The 24,140-nt window shown below is 38.6% G+C and overlaps 3 protein-coding genes across 4 annotated transcripts in view; 2 read left to right on the forward strand and 1 right to left on the reverse strand.

The window, feature by feature from the left end:
* mre11a (MRE11 homolog A, double strand break repair nuclease) overlaps positions 1-11,231 on the reverse strand; it is a 78,070-nt gene extending 66,839 nt beyond the window's left edge. The window contains exons 1-6 of the mRNA XM_079609002.1: positions 11,126-11,231; positions 10,806-10,851; positions 10,327-10,459; positions 9,283-9,443; positions 8,577-8,664; positions 6,764-6,905 (exon numbers count right to left, since the gene is read on the reverse strand). Of these exons, the coding sequence (XP_079465128.1) occupies positions 6,764-6,905; positions 8,577-8,664; positions 9,283-9,443; positions 10,327-10,459; positions 10,806-10,828 (547 nt within the window). The 5' untranslated portion in view covers positions 10,829-10,851; positions 11,126-11,231. The remainder of the gene's footprint in view (positions 1-6,763; positions 6,906-8,576; positions 8,665-9,282; positions 9,444-10,326; positions 10,460-10,805; positions 10,852-11,125) is intronic.
* Positions 11,232-11,286: 55 nt separating this feature from the next.
* On the forward strand, positions 11,287-23,190 carry ankrd49 (ankyrin repeat domain 49). Of its 2 annotated transcripts, none has more exons than XM_079611611.1 (3): positions 11,287-11,509; positions 13,873-14,084; positions 20,199-21,299. In XM_079611611.1, the coding sequence occupies exons 2-3, from the start codon at positions 13,875-13,877 to the stop codon at positions 20,649-20,651; spliced, it is 663 nt and encodes a 220-aa protein (XP_079467737.1). In that variant the 5' UTR covers positions 11,287-11,509; positions 13,873-13,874; the 3' UTR covers positions 20,652-21,299. The 2 variants fall into 2 exon arrangements, with proteins under 2 accessions (XP_079467737.1, XP_079467736.1); XM_079611610.1 differs by having other exon boundaries at positions 11,479-11,621; positions 20,199-23,190.
* On the forward strand, positions 21,841-23,190 carry LOC306997956 (alpha-(1,3)-fucosyltransferase 4-like; the record flags this gene model as incomplete). The annotated part of the gene is made up of 1 exon (XM_079611609.1): positions 21,841-23,190. The coding sequence occupies one exon, from the start codon at positions 21,841-21,843 to the stop codon at positions 22,975-22,977; it is 1,137 nt and encodes a 378-aa protein (XP_079467735.1). The 3' UTR covers positions 22,978-23,190.
* Positions 23,191-24,140: the final 950 nt, after the last annotated feature.

The raw sequence follows: 24,140 nt of genomic DNA on the forward strand, positions 1-24,140 counted from the left end.
TATGTACATCGCCACACTCTGATTTTGTGCCTGTCTTTTTGAAGAACCAGGGAGGGACTGTGTCCCCCCGACGGTCCCTGCCCCTGAGTGGGGCGAGGAAGAAATTGCACCTCGTGTTTTTCCACCTCCCAAAACCTGGTGACGACTGTGTTAACCGAGTCGCCAAACAGGCCGGAAGGTGAGCCCGGGGCATCAAGTAGGAATACATGATCCTTATCCTTGATGCCTGTGAGGTTTAGCCACAGGTGCCTCTCCGTGCCAACCAAAGCAGACAAAGAACGGCCGATAGCACGGGCCGTTTGCTTGGTCGCACGGAGAGACAGATCTGTGGCCCGACGAAGCTCCATGAATGACTCCTCGTCGATGGTACCACCCGCACGCTACGCCATGGTGTGCAGTGGAATTGCAGTGGCATTAGTGGAATTGCACTAGCATGGTTTAAATCATACTTATCTGACCGTTATCAGTTTGTAGCAGTAAATGAAGAGATGTCTTGTCAATCACAAGTTCAGTATGGCAAACCACAACGCTCAGTACGGGGACCGCTGCGGTTCACTCTGTACATGCTACCCTTAGGAGATATCATTAGGAAACATGGAATTAGCTTTCACTGTTATGCCGACGATACTCAGCTGTATATTTCTTCAAAACCTAACAAAAATTCACAAAATTAACGGAATGCATACCTGATATAAAAAATTGGATGACTAGTAATTTCCTACTACTGAATTCAGAAAAAACAGAGATTCTAATTATTGGACAAAAAACTTCCACACGTAATAACCTAGAATACTGTCTAACACTTGATGGCTGCTCTGTTAATTCTTCGTCGTCGGTTAGGAACCTGAGTGTGCTCTTTGATACCAATCTTTTATTTGAAAGTCACGTGTCTAGTATCTGTAAAACCGCATTTTTCCATCTTAAAAATATATCTAAATTACGCCATATGCTCTCATTGACAAATGCGGAACAATTAGGGATGTCAACGATTAATCGACGATCGATTAATTGTCGATAATACATTTAATCGATACAACTTCTCGATCATCGATGAAGCAGGTTCATGCGCGTGCGCGCTGCTCAGCCACGAAACAAAGGCAGCGCGTTTTGTTTGGGACCATTTTACACCTTCATTATGACTATAAGTTTGCGTGTTTATTTGCAGCCTTTTGTTTTGTTTTGTTTTGTGCAAATGTAAGTTGTAATGTTGTGTTTATTTTGTGTATGCCTATCTATATCTGATTTATCTTATATTGGATGCATCCCTTGAATTAACGTTGTAGAAAAGCGTGATCAGCTTCAGCGCAGCTCAAACGGCATTGCGCGACTAACAATGACTATTGGGAGGACTGTCATATTACATAACATTATAAAGAGAACAATATTGTAATAAAACACTGTGCATTATTTGAGTTTAGTTGCCGTGTCGCGTTGCTCCAGGAAGAGCGCATCCACAACATGATCATTCTGAATGAATGGCACGTAACTTAGTTCAAGTTCACTTGTGCATTCGTGTCATTTTGTGCAGAAATAATTTGTAATATTATGTTTATTTTGAATATATCTGATTAATCTCATATAGGATGCGTTTCTTTTGAGTTAAACAACGCGCTAGCAAACAAAGTGCTCCAGTTTAACGGTAGCCTATTCATTCAGCGCGCGCAGCTCAAACAGAAATGCACGACTAATAATAATGATTAATAATTGACATATTACATATTACATAACATGAGAACACTTTTGTATTAAATCGTTGTGAATGCATTGGGTTTAGTTGCCGTCTTCAGTGTGTTGTTCTAGGAGAGCACGTCCACAACATTCACACACCTGCACGTATCTGAGGCGGCGGTGGTGACGCGTTGTAATTATATTTGATTATTAAATAATTAATTTAATTAAATGATCAATAACATCGAAACATTTTACAATCCTACTAGCCCTTTATTTAGATTAAAACCCATTCTCATTCATTTGGTGAGGAACATCGCGTTTTGAGCAGGGTTTGCCGACCCTGGCACGCTGTTGGCCATCACTGCAGCAGACACATATTTTAGTATTAAGGCTAACGATTAATCGATCGTTAATTTAAACGACGATCGATCGTGGGAATTTGTGAAAATTGACATCCCTAGGAACAATTAGTTCATGCGTTCATGACCTCAAGGCTAGATTATTGTAATGCTCTAATGGGTGGTTGCCCTGCACGCTTAACGAACAAACTACAGCTAGTTCAAAACGCAGCAGCTCGAGTTCTTACCAGAAACAGGAAGTATGACCATATTAGCCCCGTTCTGTCAACCCTGCATTGGCTGCCTATTAAACATCGTATACATTTTTAAATATTGCTGATTACTTACAAAGCACTAAATGGTTTAGCTCCGCAGTACTTGAGCGAGCTCTTAACGCATTATAGTCCTTCACGTCTACTGCGATCTCAAAATTCTGGCCAGTTAATAATACCTAGAATATCAAAATCGACTGCTGGCGGTAGATCCTTTTCCTATTTAGCACCAAAACTTTGGAACAGTCTTCCTACCATTGTCCGGGAAGCAGACACACTCTGTCAGTTCAAAGGTAGATTAAAGACACATCTCTTTGACCTAGCATTCACATAATACATTATAGACTTCTATAACTCAATGTTAGGCTGCATAGTTTAGAACAGCCGGGACCGGGAACACTTCCCATAAATCCTGATGTACTCGTTACATCATAAGAAGAATGGCATTTCCGCTAATTTTAGTGTCTTTGTTTATCCCGAGGTTTTCCCGCAACCTGCCGGATCCAGACCATATCCAGATCTGACGAAGGACCTTCGCCTGGACCCGATGACAACGCAGTGCTGAAGTGCCAACTATTCTCTCCCTGTGGAGGATCCCTTTACCACTCTACAGATAAAGCGTTGTGGAAAATTTGCGTATCTCCCCCGTAGTGATAAAATAAAATAAAATTCTGTATCAAATTTATAGGCAGAACAAGTAGTTTAAGGCTTGGTTTGTAGAGAATTACAAACATGCGCACATATATTCAAACACACATAACTATAGAATTAATTCTTGATGCGCACGTGAGCAGTGTTTATCACAGGTTCGCGTTTAAAGTCTGTGTAGAGAGAACGGTGTCGTCTTAGCGGTCTCTAATTTAATAACAAATTATCCTTTCGACAGAAGTGAATCAATCAAAACTAACTTTAACTGGAAAATAACATTATTCAAGAACCGCTATAAAGCCAAAACAATCTGTTACCCTAAATCATACGTTTATCTCTGTAAAGCAGCTTTGAAACAATCTACATTGTTAAAAGCGCTATATAAATGAAGATGACTTGACTTGACTTGTAGAGGTTGAAGGCACAAAGACACGAGAAGTAGAAGGTTTCCTCCATGAATGGGTTAATTCGTCATGGAGGTCCTCGAAGAAGGGGAGAGACTGTTTTTGTGGTCCCTTCCCCTTGGCCACCAGACAGAAACCCACCTTCTAACTTGGATCGTTTAGGGGTCTCTTGTCCGCGTGGCCAGTCTAGTTGTAATCTGGCCATCGCGCAAGTTACCACCTCGAGTAATTTCTCGACATATTTATCATCATGCAAGGAATGCTGGACACGTGGATCTGGTGAACAAGTGATTGATAGGAAGGACCCGTCTCTCACTCGTCAGCCAAATCCATACGGGGGCCCCATGACGAACTTAGAACAGTTATCTTTGTGTCGCTGAAACGTCTGTCATCACAGCGAGTTTTCTCACACGAGCATGTGGATATTGTTTTTCTCAACATAAACGTGAAACAATATAAGCACGATAATCATATGCTGACTCGAGTCTGCTTTATTAGGCGTTTTTTCCGTTTGCGCTGCTTGAGCTTAAATGCTTTTGTTCTTTATATTTTTTCGAATACACATTGGCCTATTGTTTAATGTTTTCAACTAAAAGAAAACTTTAACATATATTGTAAACTTGTTGTGTATTGCCTTATCGTAAGCTTGTTCAGAAATGGTAAAAAAAACCTTAAAGGAGAACTCCGGTCAATTTTAACATTTTTATGTAAAAAAATTTTTTTAGTAAATTTGGAGTCAATACAGAGAACAACGACAAAAATCAGTGTTGCCTACACAGTGTTATCCTCTTTTTAAAATTTGCACCCTGTTGACTTCAATGGGGCAAGTTTTAAACCTGCTTTTAGCCTCTTAACATCCTTGATGTTTCATTACAAGTGCCTAGCCATGTTGAGTGATTCCTTCAGAGTGAACACGGTGAATCTGACTGCAGTAGATGTGAAAGATATTCATAAAAATGATGTTATTTCAGCCAGCGCAAATACCTGTATTTACATCCTGTTTTCGGTCGAAGTCCAAAGTAGTCGATTGTCGAGTTCACGCTGCTCTGTCTTTTACTGTGCCTATTGTCCTGTTTTTTAAAATGAATCTATTGTATTGCACGTTTGAAGTTTGAACGTGCAACTTCTTTCTAGTCTGTGTAGTCTCATGTGATTTTTGTGATTGTTTTATGTTGTTTTTATGAAGCAACATGGTCCTGGAGAAACGTTGTCCCGTTTCGTAGTGTACTGTAACTGTATATGACTGAACGACAATAAAAAAACACTTGAACTTGAAAAAATACTTTAAAATTCTGTGCCTCCAAGGACCGCAAACTATTAAAAATTTCCACAAATGCTCGGTGTTCATATTTAGAAGATGCCAGAGTCTGAGGACAGGCTTTTAAATCTGTCATTAATAGGAAATTTCAAGGCAGTGAAATTCTGCAGTGAAAACGGAACTATACTGAGGAATCTGTACTTTTTCTGTACAGTTGACCACAAAGTTGACCACAAGTTGACCACAAAGCCAGCTGAACATGATCTCCAGACTTCGACCCATCTGTATATATTAGGATGCATCATAAAAATGTGTAAAATTACAGCAGTAAATGACCGAATGTGAAAAAGTAATCGTAGCGCCCCAGTAGGGCTGCACGATATGAGGAAAAGCTGCGATGTGCGATAACATTGTTTAATATTGCGATGACGATATGACTTGCGATAAATGTGATTGTTAACTTACTGTTCCCATGTCTTAGTGCTTTAATAGGTTCTTTGCGTGATAGGTCAAACGTTTATTACCTGCCTGGTTCAGAATAGGCTACACGATTTTGGGACGATCCGTTTGACGTATGGGTGTCGTGGAGATTCGTAATAACGACAACGGGCGTCCGGACGCAAGATTCGATCGTTTCATCTCGTATAGTGTGTCATAGTGGGCGACAACCTACGTCGCGTCTTCGATGCTTCACGACAGAAAGACTATAGCATGTTTAATTATTTAACGGTCCTCCACGACGGGTTGAATATGTGAGTGAGGCGAGACGTGAGTGTGTGCGCCAGTGAGCGTGTGAGATTATGTGTGTGTGTGTGTGTCTGCGTGCGTGCGTGAGTGAATGTTTGCGAGTGAATGTGTGTGTGTGACGGCACGCGATGACTGGTCGGAAAGCAACGTGTTGTCTGACATGTTTCTTGTCCACGATTTTTAGGAGTCAAAAACGTGTAAGTTAGTGCTAATCTGAGCCAGGCATTATTCATCGTGTCAGGCTGTCTGTTGCGATGTGTTCATCGCGGGAGTTCATATCGCGATGACGATGAAAATTCGATGTATCGTTCAGCCCTACGCCCCAGCATTTTCAAATGCACATCTGAGTTTGTGTGCATCATAATTTACTGTGAACAAAGCCGCTCCCACACACTGAGATTATTATATGTTCTTATAAATTTCATATAATGATATATAATAACTGATAATAATAAAAATATATTTTTTCTTGCATAACCCTGTTTTTTTATGCTGTAAATTTCAAAGAATTTCTTAATTTTAAAATGAATGAAAAGGGGTAAATGAAGTAAAAACCCGCAAAAAAATTCGTTTTGAATGTTACCATTCACTCGTTAATGAGAATTTACTGATCAGAAAGATTTTGGTTTTAGTTGAAAAATGTCAAGTTGTTTTGATTGATTGTTTTACAAGCTTACGTTCCATGGGTCCAAACAGACCCGGGAAAACAAAAGGTGAATCGTTTTTTCTTCATTCCCCGGATAAGGGGACTAAGGGGAATTCCCACCTTTTTCCAAAATGAAATTCAGGTCACTGCATATAATTTGTGGACATCAGGGAGTGTGGCGGTATCAGTACGCAGGGGGTTTTGAAATATTTTGAATATTCGAATTCGCACATTTCACAAGAAAAGAAGTCAATGAGGATTTGTTGTGCTTGCTTTTACTTTTCACTTTGACACCAAATCCTCTACCATCATCTCTCCTTACTCTCGTCACATGATTAAGTGAAATCTGACTCCTGCTGCGACTCTGTAGCTCGTGCTTTATAGAGCAGAGCTTTTAGATTATAATTGTAGCATCCGTTGTCTACCTGAACTAAATGTTTTTTCTCTAAAAAAGCAAAACGACTTTGGGAGAGGTGCAGCGGTGGGCAAGTAATGTAATCGGTGTATGGCAGAATAGCGTGTAACACCAGTCAGACCGCAGTAAGCGCTCTAAGAAAGAAGCATGACTTCCCCCACTGATCACACGTTTACTGTGCCAGAGCATGCCTTGTGGTCCTGCGTGTTACTGCATGCAATCACAGGATCCTTTTCCCTTTGATGTGCATTCTCAATGGCCACATCTGTATATTCCCAATGTTTGTTTTATTTCTATTTGTATAGAATGTGTAGATAAATAACTTTTATGTAACTTACACCCCATTGCTGAATATTAAACTCACCAATGCCATAGAGTGCAATCCTGGTGTCTCCTTTCTGCAGAAGAACTGGACTGACCTCAAGTTTCTCCACTGAATGACTGCGGCCAAAATGATTGACCAGACCAGCGCAGCTCAAGAGGTCTATAGCACATAGACCATCAGCCTGGAACACACACACAAAGCCAAACACAAAAACTAAAAAAAATAAGATTGGCAATTACTTTCTACAGCTGAGAATCAGAAGTCCTCATACTGTTTTAAGGTCTGCCTAACTTCATTTTTCTGTGGTTGATTCGTTTACATTACATTTTGATGATCAAAGATGAGTTTTAAGGGATAAAATGATTGACTACGGGGGACTTTAAGATCTACTTTACCACAATGTTACACTGTATAACCAAAAGCCTGTACTGCAGACATGTAGAAGACTCTAGTGACTGAGCACGGAGGATCATGAGCAAATAAAAAGTATTACAATACAAACTATTACCGTTGATTTTCCTCAATAACTGCTAGATCCACATAGCAACTATCGGTGCCAATTAGGGATGTCAACGATTAATCGACGATCGATTAATTGTCGATAATACATTTAATTAATACAACTTCTCGATCATGGATTAAGCAGGTTCATGCGCGTGCGCGCTGCTCAACCGCGAAACAAAGCCAGCGCGTTTTGTTTGGGACCATTTTACACCTTCATTATGACTATAAGTTTGCGTGTTCATTCGCAGCCTTTTGTTTTGTTTTGTGCAAATGTAAGTTGTAATGTTGTGTTTATTTTGTGTATGCCTATCTATATCTGATTTATCTTATATTGGATGCATCCCTTGAATTAACATTGTAGTGCGCGTGATCAGCTTCAGCGCAGCTCAAACGGCACTGCGCGACTAACAATGACTATTGGGAGGACTGTCATATTATTACTGTCAATATTACATAACATTATAAAGAGAACAATATTGTAATAAAACACTGTGCATTATTTGAGTTTAGTTGCCGTGTCGCGTTGCTCCAGGAAGAGCGCGTCCACAACATGATCATTCTGAATGAATGGCACGTAACTTAGTTCAAGTTCACTTGTGCATTCACGTCATTTTGTGCAGAAATAATTCGTAGTGCTCCAGTTTAACGGTAGCCTATTCATTCAGCGCGCGCAGCTCAATCAGAAATGCACGACTAATAATAACGATTAATAATTTGGGACTGACATATTACATTGTATTAAATCGTTGTGAATGCATTGGGTTTAGTTGCCGTCTTCAGTGCGGTGTTCAGGGAGAGCACGTCCGCAGTCACACACCTGCACGTATCTGAGGCGGCGTTGGTGACACGTTGTATTAGTCAATATATTTGATTATTAAATAATTAATTGAATTAAATGATCAATAACATCGAAACATTTTACAATCCTACTAGCCCTTTATTTAGATTAAAACCCATTCTCATTCATTTGGTGAGGAACATCGCGTTTTGAGCAGGATTTGCCGACCTGTCACACTGTTGGCCATCACTGCAGCAGACGCATATGCAGTATTAAGGCTAACGATTAATCGATTAATTGATTGTTAATTTAAATGACGATTGATAATGGGAATTTGTGAAAATTGACATAGGTAAGAACTAAATATCGGTTAACATGTTAGCAGCTGCATTTCCCAACAAAATTAATTTCAAGTTGTATGTGCAATATGCAACAGACAGTTCATGGACATGGACTCTGGGCTGTCCGTAAGCACGCCTGGGGCTGCATTACTCTCTATGTGCACACACTACCCATTAAAAACCCAATATGACAATTTTAGTGAACTAATAAATTGATGTATTCTCTTACCCCAGTTGGGTCATCATGGTTACCATGCACACTGAAGACAGGGATGGAAATGTTGAGATTATTGTCCAAGTAGTTCACCCATGGAAACCTGACAAAATAACAAAAGGACATCATGTGTCTGTGTGTATGTGGACATTTTTGCATCTCTGTGCATTACATTAGGGGAGTATTTTACACTAAACAAACTGTCATCATTCATCAAACTTTAAATGAAAATTCTGATCATTTATTTGAGGCTTGGTTGACATGACAGAGGCTGTTTGTGCTGCTTAATGTGCTTGAGCCATAGTTTCTCCAATGCATAACTTACAACTTGCTCGCAACATTTGGAGCTCGAAACTTATGTACTCCATTGACTTTCATTGCTGAAAAACATTCTTAAAATATCTCATTTTATTGTATGTCCTTGTCTGTCAAATCCACATTTTTGGACTTGCTTTATGTAGTTAGTGCCATACAACGACAGTTCAAATTGACTACGACTGTCAAAATATAATATTTCCCTCCCCAAAGCATACCTAGCCCACTCTCACCTCCACATCTAAAACAATGCCACATACACGTGACATTCAATAATGAATGACAATTTTCATTTGGGTTGAGCTATGCCTACAATAAGGTGAAAAGAAAAAAAGAATAGACTTGCACGTCAAGATTTAAGTAAGCAATGTTTCTGACCAAGATACCAAAAAAGCTTGAGTCTTACTTGCTGTGGCTGAAATTGACACTCTGATCACTGATGATTTCAAAGACGATTGGCCGGTCACCCATGCAATACTTCCTCATCACCTCCATGCAGCTATGCATAGTTTTGCGGGATGGTTTATTGTCATGGAACAGATCCCCACCCAGCAAAACAAAGTCAACCTGAGAGCAAAAGAGAGAAGCACTATGAAAAACAAATTTCAGTTGAAGGAGAAAAAGCATAGAGTGTATACTGCACATTATACAGATACATGCATCTGTGCAGAGAGGCATCTATGAATCAGAATTGAGATTTTATTTATTTATTCCAAAAAAATTATTGAATTTGAATTTCACCAACACAACCCTGGTCCTGGAGTCTGTCTGCCTAATCAAACACACCTGATTCAACTCGTTAGTGGAGACTTTAAAGTCACCCTGTGGTGGAAATCAAGTTTTAATGTTGTTTATATGTCTGTGTGGTGTTTTTAATATGCTTTAAGACAAACCATATGTAAATGTATATGTCAACACCATTGCTAAAACATATTTTCATCTTAAAAGTCCAGTGAACCAAACAGTCTCAAAAACACGGTTTGAAATCGCTGGTGTTTCTGACGTCACAAAATATCTTGTAACCAGTTCAACCTTGAACCTTGTATCAGATCAACGTGCAGACGGGCTTTAGCATATCATTAACTATAACCGCTCTGAAGCAGTGGAGTCATGACAAGCCGGGTTATCCTGGTGTATTTTTCTGTTGCTATGAATAATTGGGTATTTAGCAATATTGCGGGTTAATTCACGTTCTGGGACTGATCCCAGCAATGTTACTAGGTCCCCATCCTGGGATCAATCCTGGAACATGTTTGTGTTCACACAGAAGGCAAGATAGCAGTTCTGTGGCATTAACGGTCTGTGTGAAAGGGGCTTTAGATTCTGAATATTGGTAATGGGTGATTTTTGTAAAAGGAGTGCACCTTTTTACTATTTCATATAAATGATGTCATTAATATAGAATCACCTCAAAGTCTCAAACGATATGTACCCATTATTTAAGTCCCACCTCATTTTGCACAGCTTGTTTCATGATCTCGTCAAAGGTCACAAACGTGTCATTTCCTCTGATGGCATCCTTCTCTAGATAACCAAGGTGAATGTCAGTGGCAATGAGGATCTTGAATGTGTCCTCATCATCACTACAAAAACACACACAAAAAAAACATTACAACATTCAAGAGGAACACTGACACAGAAAACTATTAAAAGGGTCTTGTAAATGAAGTGTAGTGTCACGACAGCTACAATAAACTATACAGGTTTAGAGATGTAGGAATAAAAACTTAAATCGCAATCATCAGACCTAAAGTTTTTGTGGTTCCAGACATTTTAATTTACTTTTGAGCCATTATGTGAACAAAGCTAGCTGAATTTAAGTGTCACAATCACTTGTCAATCAACCAACCAGTTTATCCCTGTTATTTTTCTAGGTATAACTAAACAAAAGTTTACAAAAATAATTTTTTACAAAATAAATGTACTCACATGGTGTTTCCAGCTGATGTCATACTGAGAGAACTGCACTAACACACTGAACATGATGATGATGATGATGACGAAATAGGGAAACAAAAGACAGATCTAAATATGTTTATGATGTTGATCTACAGATTTAGTTAGTATACCTATATGCTTATGCAGAGAGAATTTACAAACTGGGTAATATATGCATGCCATAGTCGGCTCCTAAACATGCACAGAAGAGCAGATTTGATTATAAAAACTTTACTAAACAAAGCTGCTGCAAAGTGTTTTAGATAGGATTTGTTCATTAACAAATTAAAGCAAAAGAAAAATAACTTTACCTATCAAAGGACTTCAACTGTTCCTCACAAGACAATCGTTCACATGCAAGCAATCTCCTCCTCCCACCGCGGAACAAGAAGTCATACACGCTTACGCTCGCGGGAAGGTTTTTTGAATTCTGGGAAATGTAGTTTATTCATTCAGTCGGTGCAAGCGAATTGGCCGCACAAAAAACTATATTTCCCAGCGTCAAAACAAGCTAGAAGGATTTTAGACTTTATTTGAAGGATTTTTTTCTTTTTTTTCTTTTTCATTTTATTTCATTTATTTATTCCTTTCGTTTATCGAGGCTTCACACTCCCTTCCAGTAGGTGGAGGAAATACACTTTAAACTGGTTTACCAACCGCGTCCGCCATAAAAGAAGAAGAAGAAGAAGAAGCCTGTGAGTAATAGCAGAAAATGTAGACGGGCTCTGGTAACAGCAAAGATTATAGAATAACGCAGTCATTTTGGTAATAGAATGGTGTGCTCAAGGTGAACACAGCTGGTCATCGGTGAGTTTTGTGGAAAATACATATCATTCGATGAAAAGCCAGTGTTTACTAGTTCAAATAAGAGTAAATTGATTAAAGGGACAGTAACATCGATATAAAGTGATCTGTCAGCCAGTAAATACAGTTTTTTACGATCGCTATGACAGTTTTTTCAATACATTTAACAATTTTCCTAAACTCTTAACGCACCAACACACCTAAAACACACAATTGGCAAAACGGTTAATTTCATGCTCAAAATCACACACTGTAAACTAAACTCCAAAACTAATTTTCAAAATACAATAATACACTAACACAATACACTATGTCTAACAAAACACTGCAAACATGTTTCAAAATCAAATAATTACTCAAAACACTAACACGTGTTCTCTTCCAACAGGAACATTTAGTCAATCATAACACAATGACGGAAAAAACACTAACATCAGCTGAAATTACAGAAACTGCATTATTTTATGTGTCGGGTCTGCCCTTATACAATACATTTATTCATTAGCAGACGCTTTTATCCAAAGCGACTTACAAATGAGAAACAATAGAAGCAATTAAACTAGCAGTAGGACAACAGTATGTAAGTGCTATCTATAACCCTTCACAGTACAATGCAACGCACAATTTAATTTTTTTATAGAATAGAATAGATAAGAAAGTGTTAGTAGTGCTGAATCAAGTGCTCAAGTGCTGCCGAAAAAGATACGTCTTCAGCAGTTTCTTAAAGATGGCTACAGACTCAGCAGCTCTGGCTGAGTTAGGCAGATCATTCCACCAGCAGGGAACAGTCATGGTAAAGGTCCGAGAGAGAGATTTCGTGCCTCTTTGAGATGGCACCACCAGACGCCGCTCACTTGCAGAGCGCAAGTTTCTGGATGGCACATAAGTCTGAAGTAATGAGTTCAGGTACAGGGGAGCAGTGCCAGTGGTTGTTCTGAAGGCAATAGACAGTATATTGTATTGATCATAGATTGTGTTTTGCACTGTAGTTTCTTGTGAAGCCTCTCTACATTTTTGTTTTGTTGGGTTCAGTAAATACATGCATTTTGTTTCTTTTGCTGCAGAAATTCAATACAAAAAAATAATGACCATCTCAGAGTAGCTTTATGTACAGTTTATGAGAAGAAAAAAAAGACAGAGACAGAATTCCTGCAGTAAAGACTTTATTTGCAAAAGGACATTACTGCAAGATATACCTCTCCATGGTCCTGGTCCTGGTCCTGGTCCTGGTCCTGGTCCTGGTCCTTGCCCTTTCTTTTCTTTCTTTCTTTCTTTCTTTCTTTTTCTTTCTTTCTTTCTTTCTTTCTTTCTTTCTTTCTTTCTCTCTTTCCTTCTTTCTTTCTGCTGCTTGTTCCTTTTCCACACAAGATCAGCCCAAAGAGTCCTCTTTTAGAACATATGGTCATGCGATTGAAAGAAACTCAACACCTGAGTGTGCTTCCTAGATGGGAATCATAACTTCAATTAGCTGTTTCTCAGTAGCAATGAAATAAAATAAAGGGAATATATTTGTGTTTCAATTCACAATATGAACAGCTGTTCACTTTGACTTTAGCCTATATAAGTTATGTTTAGAACATGATGTTATCTGTTCTGACATACAGTGTGAAAGCATTTGTAAAATTGGCAGTAAAATTACATTGTTTTGGTATTGGTTGAGCTTGTGTGTAAAAGAAGTTCAAGCATTATAAATTTGTGTTAACTGTATGCATTTTGTGTCAAAGCAACAATAAATGTGTTAATTGTATAGCCTACAAAGACTGATGTTGTGCTAACCGTGTTAAGAGTTTAGGAAACTTGTTAAATGTATTGCAAAAACTGTCATAGCGATTGTAAAAAAACTGTAAGAAGGTACTGTGGTGGTGGTGGCTGTTGGCACCATGATACAATCATGGTATCGAATGTTAAATCCTTTTATATACTGTATGGTTAAATCATGGTACACCAATGTACGTCTATAGTCCTTATTAGAATTATATATTTTTCTAGCAATATAATAAACCTGAAATAAACATCTAAACGATTTAAACAATGTTTATAAACATGCCAAATGTTTGTCTGTAATTATTGATAAACTTGGGAACCCTATATTTTCTAAGTTAATGAAAATCGTTTTGTTTATTTGATCATTTTTTGTCAATCAGGCTGTTTACTTCTCTTTCTGTCATGCGTTAAAAGGGTCCAAATGATGTTACTTTTTGGGTGTCACATCTCATATCTCACATCTCTCATATCTCACACCTCTCTCGCTCAGTGATGGAGTTTCCAGAAGGCTTTAACCAGCTTGACCTGCTGGAGTCTCACGGCCACATGATTCCAGTGGGGACAAAGAGCGGCTGGGTGGAAGATGAGGAAGGGGATGATGAGGATGAAACCTGCCACACTGAGGAATGGTATCAGCAACAGGAGCTTAAATTACAAGACACTCCAACTGAACTGATATTATGGGCCGCTGAGAAGAATAGAGTAAGTGACCTTTATCTCGAGTAGTGGTTTTCAATCCTGAATCTCTTATTTAAAGGGATCATGAAATGGAGAATCAATCGGAAATCAAATGGAGAATCAAAAATCGGGAGAATTGTACAACAAGAAGACAATACATTTTAAGAATAAAACATAAAAAGGTATAAAGACACAGATAGGTTTAGTCAGAATAAACTTATTTACAGTATTGTATTAATAAATAGGAATGAATTAAAAAAGATTTTGCACTAAACAGTGGGAGTTTTGCACTTGCATTCATATACCTTGGGAGGCATTTAACTGTTTAAGAGGGACATGGTCTGAGAAGAAACTGTTCATGTATGGCTGTAAGCTTCATCCTCAACTTTATTTACCTTTAAATTACTAGATTTAATCAATAAACAATAAATAAAGAGTAATTTAGAAATGTAAGCACATTCCTCACATTCTTTCAACTAAAATTCAAAATAACACAATTTCATGCCTAAACCTTTTAATTCATCTCAAAATATCGTACATTGGGTGTCTTTCCCAACCTCTTGTGGAAAAAAATAATATAACATGATATTTCATGACTCTAGCCACTAGATGGCCTTATAGCACTATTTGGAGCAAATGAGCTATGTTAAATATATCTGAAGCTATTTCTCTTCAGTATGCATTCAGATACACATGTAGTCATTTAAAAAATTTTGTTTACGTTTTATTTTTAGGGTTTTCTATGTGTACTGAAGTTTTTTATGAAATTCCTATTGGGGTCAATTTGATCTGTGAGGGAAGGATTTGTAACTTTGTTTATTTACCACAAGATTAGATTAACAGTGTTGTCTATTATGTAAACTTTATCATGTTAATGACATTTCAAAATTCTCTGTATAATTAAAGGAGAACTCCGGTCAATTTTAACATTGAGCTCAATTTTTAGTAAATTTGGAGTGCTGTCAATACAGAGAACAACGACAAAAATCGGTGTTGCCTACACCGTGTTATCCTCTTTTTAAAATTGGCACCCTATTGACTTGAATGGGGCAAGTTTTAAACTTAACCAGTTCTTAGTCTTATCATCCTTGATGTGTCATTACAAGTGCCCAGCCATGTTGAGTGATTCCTTAAGAGTGAACACGAGTGAATCTGACTGCAGTAGATGTGAAAGATATGAATAAAAATGATGTTATATCAGCCAGCGCAAATACCTGTATTTAGTTCCTGTTTTCGGTGGAAGTCCAAAGTAGTCGATTGTCGAGTTCACGCGCATAGGTTTAGTTACTATGATCACGCGCGTGAACTGGACAATCGACTACTTTGGACTTCCACCGAAAACAGGAACTAAATACAGGTATTTGCGCTGGCTGATATAACATCATTTTTATTCATATTTTTCACATCTACTGCAGTCAGATTCACTCGTGTTCACTCTTAAGGAATCACTCAACATGGCTGGGCACTTGTATGACACATCAAATATGTTAAGAGGATAAAAGCAGGTTTAAAACTTGCCCCATTCAAGTCAATAGGGTGCAAATTTTAAAAATAGGATAACACAGTGTAGGCAACACCGATTTTTGTCGTTGTTCTCTGTATTGACAGCACTCCAAATTTACTAAAAATTGAGCTCAATGTTAAAATTGACCGGAGTTCTCCTTTAACGAATTGCAAATAACTCAATATTGTAACGCGCTTTGCACAGGCACCCAGAGCTCATTCAAGCAAGCTTTCGTCATTTTTTTTCTCTCTTATTCAAAATGACCAGGAGAACGGTTCAAACGCATCTTTTGACATTCTTTAAAAATAAGTTAACAGAAGGTATGATATTTCTTTGATTAGTGTTTAAGGACATTCCCCTGACACATCAGAAATAATATACTCAGGGCTTTATTGCTCACCAGCACTGTAGCTAGTGGATATTCAAAGTTACTAGCCACTCTGCATATTTACTGGCCACAATTTTGACATCGATACCATGGGGAAAAACTGCCATACAGATATTTTTTATTATTATCTCATATTTTGGCAGCCGGTATATTAGGCTGCTGTCACTTTAAGCATGGACCCATTATACTGGTTTATACAATAAGTGAGGATAGCAAAATTAAGTAAACTGTGTGTGACATATTACACCCAAAAATTCTTCATACAGTGGACTACCAGTAATATTTATAAAAAATTGGGACCAAAAATTATTCAGACACTTTGACCTGACCATGTTTTGCTTAAGTGTTTTTTTTTCTTTAAGTGAAATTTCAAAATTCTCTGTATAATTAATGAATTACAAATAACAGTGATTGACCAATCACAACTCAATATTGTAACACGCTTTTTACACTACAGACTGAAGTAAATTAGACTGAAGAAAATGAAGCATTGCTTGGTGATTGGTTGAGCTAAATTGGTATTATCTTATTGTGTAGTTAAATTTAACAGCTGACTGATATTCAACATAATTCATCTGTGAGACCAGTCAAATATCACCTGATAACTCTTGAGTTCTTGTCATATTTTATTACCATTTTCTAAACTATAGAGAATAAACTGATAATGTGAGAAATGTTGAAGGTGTCTGAATAAATGTTGGTTTGACTGTATAGTGTATAGCCAATATACTTGTCTTTATGTGCCGCACTTTGGTTATGAGCACAAAATCTGTGGGAATGAGTACAATGATGCTCAATAAGCACAATCCCATGCTGAAATTTAAGCCCTGTAACACCCACAATATTAATTTGGAGCTAATGAAACGAGTGAGTGAGTAGAGGCGGGTTTGTGTGTCACTCGCTGTCGGAGAGATAAGAGAGAACCTGCGGAGGAGTTTCAGATATTTCAGTAACGCTACATTGCACTTTTTTCAGATGCCTTTTTAAAAGACTATAATTGACTTTTTTTTTATATCAAAATTCTATATTTTATATTATATCAAATTCAACCCGCCAAAGTGGCTAGTAGGAGTGACTGCATTACACGCCACTGCTGAAATACACACACGTTTGGCGAATAAAATAATACTTAACTTTAGCACATTTGTCAGCTAAACATTCATTCAGTGTTTCCCATTAATGACCCTGTGTCGCCACTGTGAATGAACCGAAAATGTAAAACTTATAGCCATAAAGGCCTCTAATGTTGTATTTTGCCAAATAACTAAAATCGAAACTGTGATATGGCTTTGTGCCTTTATAAAACATCAGAAGACTGTGATTTGATTAAGTATAGGCAGTCTGTTTGTGCTGCGTGTTTTAAAGAGAAGTGCGCCCTTTGCTCACGCGATCAGTGATCTGGTGTTCGTTTTCTCCAAAATAAAAACTCAAGGGTTTATGAAGTGAAGAAATTGGGACAAAAGTATTGGAATTTCCCTATACTGTAGTGTAAAGTCAAATATATTTATGAAATATTAATTTTAATTTATTTTACAGTGCATTTGTTTTACAATAGGCTATATGGATATTACTGTCATAGGAATAATTATATAAATCATTATTATATTATTGTAATAATTGTTTGACATCCTAAAACACCAGTGTCAATGTAATGTAGACTGAGACTCTATATCACAACTAAAAGATGTTTGAGCCCTCTTTAATGGGTTGAAACTTTTTATTTTGAGCTCTCAAAGTGCACCAGATTGATGCGTTTAACCTTAAAATGTACAACATTTTCAGACCACCCTACAGGGACACAGGTCTACCCAACACAGCGTTACAAAATCCAATCGGAAACACTGATCATTTTATGAACTTAACACCAACATAGTACAAAAAAAGTTCCTTTTAGTCAGTAACGCTGTTACGCTGTATTAAAAAACCCTTGGACACTATATTTGGGCTAAGTTCTGAATTTACTGTGTCTGGCTCCGTCTCTGCTCTTAACCATCCAATGTTAGAGCTTTGGAGTGCTCAAAAGTGTGGGGCTCAAAAATAAGTGTCATTTGGAACTCATTTATAGAGTTATTTTTATTAAAAATATATGTTAATAATGATTAAACACTTCAGTGCCCTCTGAAGGCATAATTTTATTTTGGCACGCAGGGATTGTGTGTGAGAGAGTGTCTGGTGCTCAGTCATACATACATACTACAATAATATAAATTATTTAATCAATAATGCCTGTATATTTTTCTACTCTTTAATCCAAAACCTATTACCTTTTACAGTTTTTCTCGATTGCTTAAACACTTTTCTTGAAATGATGCCTTCTTTTCTCAAAACTCTAAACTCAAATCCCATACTTCCTATTTTCAGGTCAAAATTAAGCTCTTCACTCAAAACCATTCAATCTTCAACTAATTTTGCCCTCAGAAATGACACGCAAAGCCCTCAAAACACACACACTACAACATCGTGTTAATCACTTGTGAGATCCATTCAAAACACTGTTACAAAAGCCTCCTTTTGGCAATCCCGAATCATTTTACTGCTCAATGTCTATTACAGTATACAACATAAATAGAGGGGTGTAGATGCAGTGAAATTCAACAATAAGTTTTAAGAAAAGTTTATTTTTATTACACTACTGTAAAGAGAACTTGCAGTAGATTAAAAGCATCAGAAAATAAAAGTTGAAATACCAAAGAATTACACATGTAACTTGTAACTGCAATACAATACAGTAGACTGTCAATTACAGTAAAAAAAACAAAAACAAAAAACAGCAACCTTGCATAATTGTATTGCAGTGCTGATAATTACCATATTTACCATACTAGAGCAGTTTCTTAGTCTTCTGGCAACAGACTTTCTCTCCCTCCTCTAGGCAGTCGTCTCCCAGTTCTATAAAAATACTAAATGCTCTTGGCTACAAATTAGTTTGACAATTACGAGTTTGAGGGTGTACAAGATGTGCGACAGAATTTGCTGTACAAAGAATAGTGAAAGTTCTCTCATCTAAAGAACTGGTAATTATACTGTATGTGTAAGTTATATAAAAACACTGTAGACGAGGGGGAGGGGGGGTTAAAAGCACATAAACTTGTTTATATGTTATACACAATATGTACTTTTTCCGCCACTAGGGGTCGTTAACCTCTTACAATATCAAAGTCGTAGATTGATGACGCATTAAGCGGAATCATGGAACCTGTTGTCATGCCGAAGGATCTAATAATGTTTATGGATGAGTGAAAACATTCATGTATGACTGTGGTAGGATGCGATTGCTAATGAGAGACAGATATCAGCGCCACACGTGAGCCCCACGGATATAAAGGAATAAGGACATGAATTACTACTCACACAGGTCAGTTTATTAGACGGATTCAACTTGTGAGGTAACGCAGCGCTGTTTCATCTGGTCTACACTATCACACTAAACTGTGTTGAAAGTTATAATGTTATTCTATGTGTTAGTTTGTTGTCTGTATGAGACTAGCAGTAAGCTAGATCAACATTAGAATAACATACTGATCATATTCTAACATTTCATCATGTTGAACTATATAACATTGTTTAGTTTTATGTACATTTGCTCACCTGTCTAATAAAGTACATACAAGAGCGGCGTCTCTGTCGAGTCGAAGTTAGTCACGGCCGCAAATTCTCTGCATCTCGAAAACGCCACGCTGATATTGATCCTCGTTTTAGTTCTCCTTTTGTCCCAAAGTCTGCTTGCCATGGTCCATAATGTTTGAACGAAACAACAACAGCGTGAGCGTGCCACTAGAAGTAACGCAGTTGGTCCACAACTGTCGCCATGGTTACCATGGCAGTAGGAGCGGAAACCAGGGATAACGCGGATATTACGTCAGTGACAGGCGACAAGTGAACAGGTTTTCCGGGACGAGACATTCTTTAAAATAGGAATTTCTCTGAAATTTAAAATCTTTGGGAACTTTTGTGATATTGTAAGTACACAACTGCAGGAAATATATCACACTGTGCAAGGGATTTTTGGATATTTTATTATTGTAGCTTTAATGTAAACTTAATAAAATATTATTGTATTGGTTGCTTGTATTGGTTACCTGAAAACTGGTCTTTAATACCAATAGCATTACCATTCTGCATTCACCTCAATGGCAGTTGCTCGTTAACAGATGAAATTAAGTATTGATGCATTTTCCTTTCTTTCTTTCTTTCTTTCTTTCTTTCTTTCTTTCTTTCTTTCTTTCTTTCTTTCTTTCTTTCGCAGTTAGCCACAGTAAAACGTCTCCTCTCATTGGACCCAACGCTCGCTAATTGTCATGATAGTGATGGCTACACCCCTCTACACCGTGCTGCCTATGGTGGCCATTATTCCGTGGTCTCTGCTCTTTTGAATGCTGGAGCGAATCTTCATGCGAGAACGACCGATGATTGGATGCCGCTACACAGTGCCTGTCGCTGGGGTCACGCCGCTGTAGCTTCTTGTCTTTTGCAATGGGGGGCAGAGGTCAATGCCATGACAAGGGGCCGACTCACACCACTACAACTGGTGGCGGGGAATGCTGCAGCTGGAGAGACGATTGAGCTATTGCTTTCACAACGCACCCTACGGGCAGGACTGAAAAACAGTGCCGGAGAGACCGCTTATGACATCGCACATCGCACAAGTGAACATCATGCACTGTTTGAGATGGCAGAGCCCTGTAATAACATATATTGACACATATGTGCACTACGGTACATATATTGACACATCTGTGCACTACATATATTGACGCATATGTGCGCAAGTGTTACATTTCCGACATAAATCTTAAAAATGTCTTATGAATTGTTGAAGTGATGCTATGTAAAAATCTTCTATGGAAAATAGACTTTTAAAAAGACCCACGATCGCAATGCATCAGCATGCAGGTAATAAGATGTTCACAACGGTGTTATAATCATTGAGCATTTTAAGCATGTCAAGGTTTTGTTGTCTGTGCATGATGTGATTATACATTTGTAGGGAGAAGCAGTACCATGTCAACCAAACATTGTGTAAGTAAGTACACAACAGTTATCTCAACTACTGTCTTAGAAGTACTTTCAAAACTTAAACCATTTCATGTATATGTGGATGCACTGCATGTAATTTAGGCACTGTAATTGGTCACCATTTTAATTACTTTTGCCATTCATTTTATTTGTCTTGCAACGTGACAAATACAATTATAAAGTACAAATATTCTGTGTAGTCTCAAAGAATACAATTGTTCCATGTCCTCTGTAATCTTTAGGCAACACCCACAAAAGCTTTTACGACTGAGAAAGTGAAGTGTGTGTTTGCCTTTAAGGTGTGTGAGATCCTGAGTCCTGTCACAGTTCACCTACCTGTTTTGCTCTCTTGTCCACAAATTTAGTGGCACTATGAAAAAATGACAATGAAACAGTATGCAATTCTTGTTTTAATACTTACAATGTCAAACTTAGTGTTTTAGTGTTTTTACAACATTAAAATATACAAAAAAGGGTGGACATTATGCATTCATAAATATTTTTTCTTCCTATCTACTCGTGAGGCGAGATGTTGAATAATTTATTTTGCTTTCAAGCTAAACTCGTGGCTCCATGGATGTAAACAAAGACCCCTTTGAGGTGTGAGCGGGTTTTTGACACCGCTGCCACGTCGAGCACCTGTAATATAACAGTAAAGACCAATTCACTCTGCGCTTTCGGCTTCATAACGAGCAATTCCTGGATCCTATACATTATACACTACTAGAAAAAACATTTCAACATTCAGAGCCATTTTGCTAAACCGGATAATCAAGTTGGACTGATACAACAACGCATTTACCCTCTGATGTTCAGAGGAGTGCTGAACGGGTGAAGGACTATTAGTGGCACTAATATAGGTTATATACTATATGGACACCCACTCCAGACGGGGACAGACGACAAATACAGATATACCTGCAAATGTGAGCAGCGCGTACCGGCAGAAACAATGTCGCGTTGCGTTTATAGTTCCGATGTCATACTGGTGGGGCTTCGCTCTGGCTGTGTGGTATGCGGTAGTATTATTCGTTTTAAGTCTAACGAATTTCCACCTGTCGCGGTTAGACGCACCCACGGACGGTGGGTTGCGAGCCGAGAAATCCAATGTGACGCTCCTGATCTGGTGGAGGCCCTTCGGTAACCGGGATCCCCTGCCCGACTGCGCTGTGCGTTATGGTATCCAGGATTGTACCCTAACCACGAACAGAAGCGCGTACACCCGCGCTGATGCCGTTATCATACACCACCGCGAACTGATGCGCAAATGGAGCCTCCCCGGCGCTCCGCGGCCTCCGCACCAGAAGTGGATCTGGATGAACTTTGAATCTCCGAGTCACTCCGGCTCTTTGATTGGACTAGATGGGGTGTTTAACCTTACCATGTCATACCGTCGAGGCTCGGACGTGTTTCTGCCGTATGGGTATCTGCAGCCCCGGAGGGGAGAAAGAGAGACTCCACAGGTGAGCGCGTGGCACAGGCGTGGATTCGTCGCGTGGATAGTTAGCAACTGGAATGAGCAACACGAAAGGGTGCGATTTTATCGGAATCTCCGGCGATATGTTCATGTGGATGTTTTTGGACGTGATGCGCGTGATTTGATATCTAATAGCGTAGTGCGCACCGTATCCCGTTATAAATTCTACCTGGCGTTCGAGAACTCTTTGCACACAGATTACATCACGGAGAAGCTGTGGAGAAACGCTCTCTTATCAGGGGCAGTGCCAGTGGTTTTGGGACCGCCACGGAAGAATTATGAACTCTTTCTTCCCGCGGATGCCTTCATACACGTTCAAGATTTCAGTGGCCCACGGGCTCTTGCGGCGTACCTGAAACACCTGGACCGAAACCACGCCCTCTATCAGCGTTACCTGAACTGGACGCGTCACTACAGCGTGCATGTGACGTCATTCTGGGCGGAGCATTACTGTATGGCCTGTAGAGCTGTCCAAGCCAGCAGACGCCAGTACAAATCAGTGTCGGATATTGCTCTTTGGTTCCAGTCTTGATGTTCCCTGCTTGTGTGTGTGTGTGTGTGTGTGTGTGTGTGTCAGTATAATCACAGATATCTACTCTTTCACTGTTACCTCTACCACTGTCTCAATGTCTTACATATGTTGCAGGTTTGGGAATTGTAATTTTTCTGTTATTATGGATTGTGTATGTTTGTTCATTCAACAATCTTGAAAACAATCTCATAATTAAACTATTCTTTTGCCTCACCCTTTGTTCTCTCCACTGTGGGATTACGCATTTAAGAATATGTTTAAGATCTGCTGATCCTACATCCTTATATAACATCACTTGAAAAACTGAAATATGGGCATTCATTATGAACATGAATTATGATGCCAGAGAGGGGGTTTTGTCGGTCTTTGATCTTCCTACAGAGATTCAAACTGTGTGTAAATCTTTTAGTTCTAGTGGCCAGGTGGCACTTCTACAGAATCCAGGCATGCTGGTGCTCACAAGGCTCTAGGACATTTGATGTAAATAAGGTCTGCTTGATATGACAATTGGGGGTCTATTTTCTCACCTCTGTTTCACCTCTGGCTGTAAGGCCAATAAGGACACGGGCTGCACACTGAATGCCTATAAAATACAATGTTTGCCTGCCTTAGTCGGACTTGATGACTGCAGCACGACACAGAACGTTCTCAATAAAAAATCCCGTTGAAGATACATCCAAGTCTCCCGGTCGTCGCTTCTGAGATTTCCAACACCACACTATTAATGAATGTTCCCAGCAAGCAATAGCCGTCATTTCACAGTCTAGGTTAACAATAGACCCGATATAGTCCGGCTATGAGTAACACACTTCTAGCCAAAATAAAATTTGAATTTGGTTGTTTTTGCCAAATAACCGGCGAGATGTATGATATTCCATCATGTAAGCAAAGTTAGTGATTACAGGGTGTTTGGTTTCATTTCTTTGACATGTTATCTAATTGATGACTAGTCTATTCTTGGGCTATGGTTATGACGTCTATTACATTTTTCACTGATAGCCCAAGTTTTGCCTCTTTTTAGCCTAGACATCTAGACTGTGTTTGGACGTCTATTAGACGTCTTTTAAATGCAAAATTGCTTGCTGGGTTATATTTTCTGGAATAATGCTTTCCACAAATCTACCTCCAATTTGTTTATCAAAGGCTCATATAAAAAGATCTCA

Source organism: Phoxinus phoxinus (genome assembly GCF_949152265.1).
Source record: "Phoxinus phoxinus genome assembly, chromosome: 4".
In the NCBI taxonomy this organism is placed as follows: domain Eukaryota; kingdom Metazoa; phylum Chordata; class Actinopteri; order Cypriniformes; family Leuciscidae; genus Phoxinus; species Phoxinus phoxinus.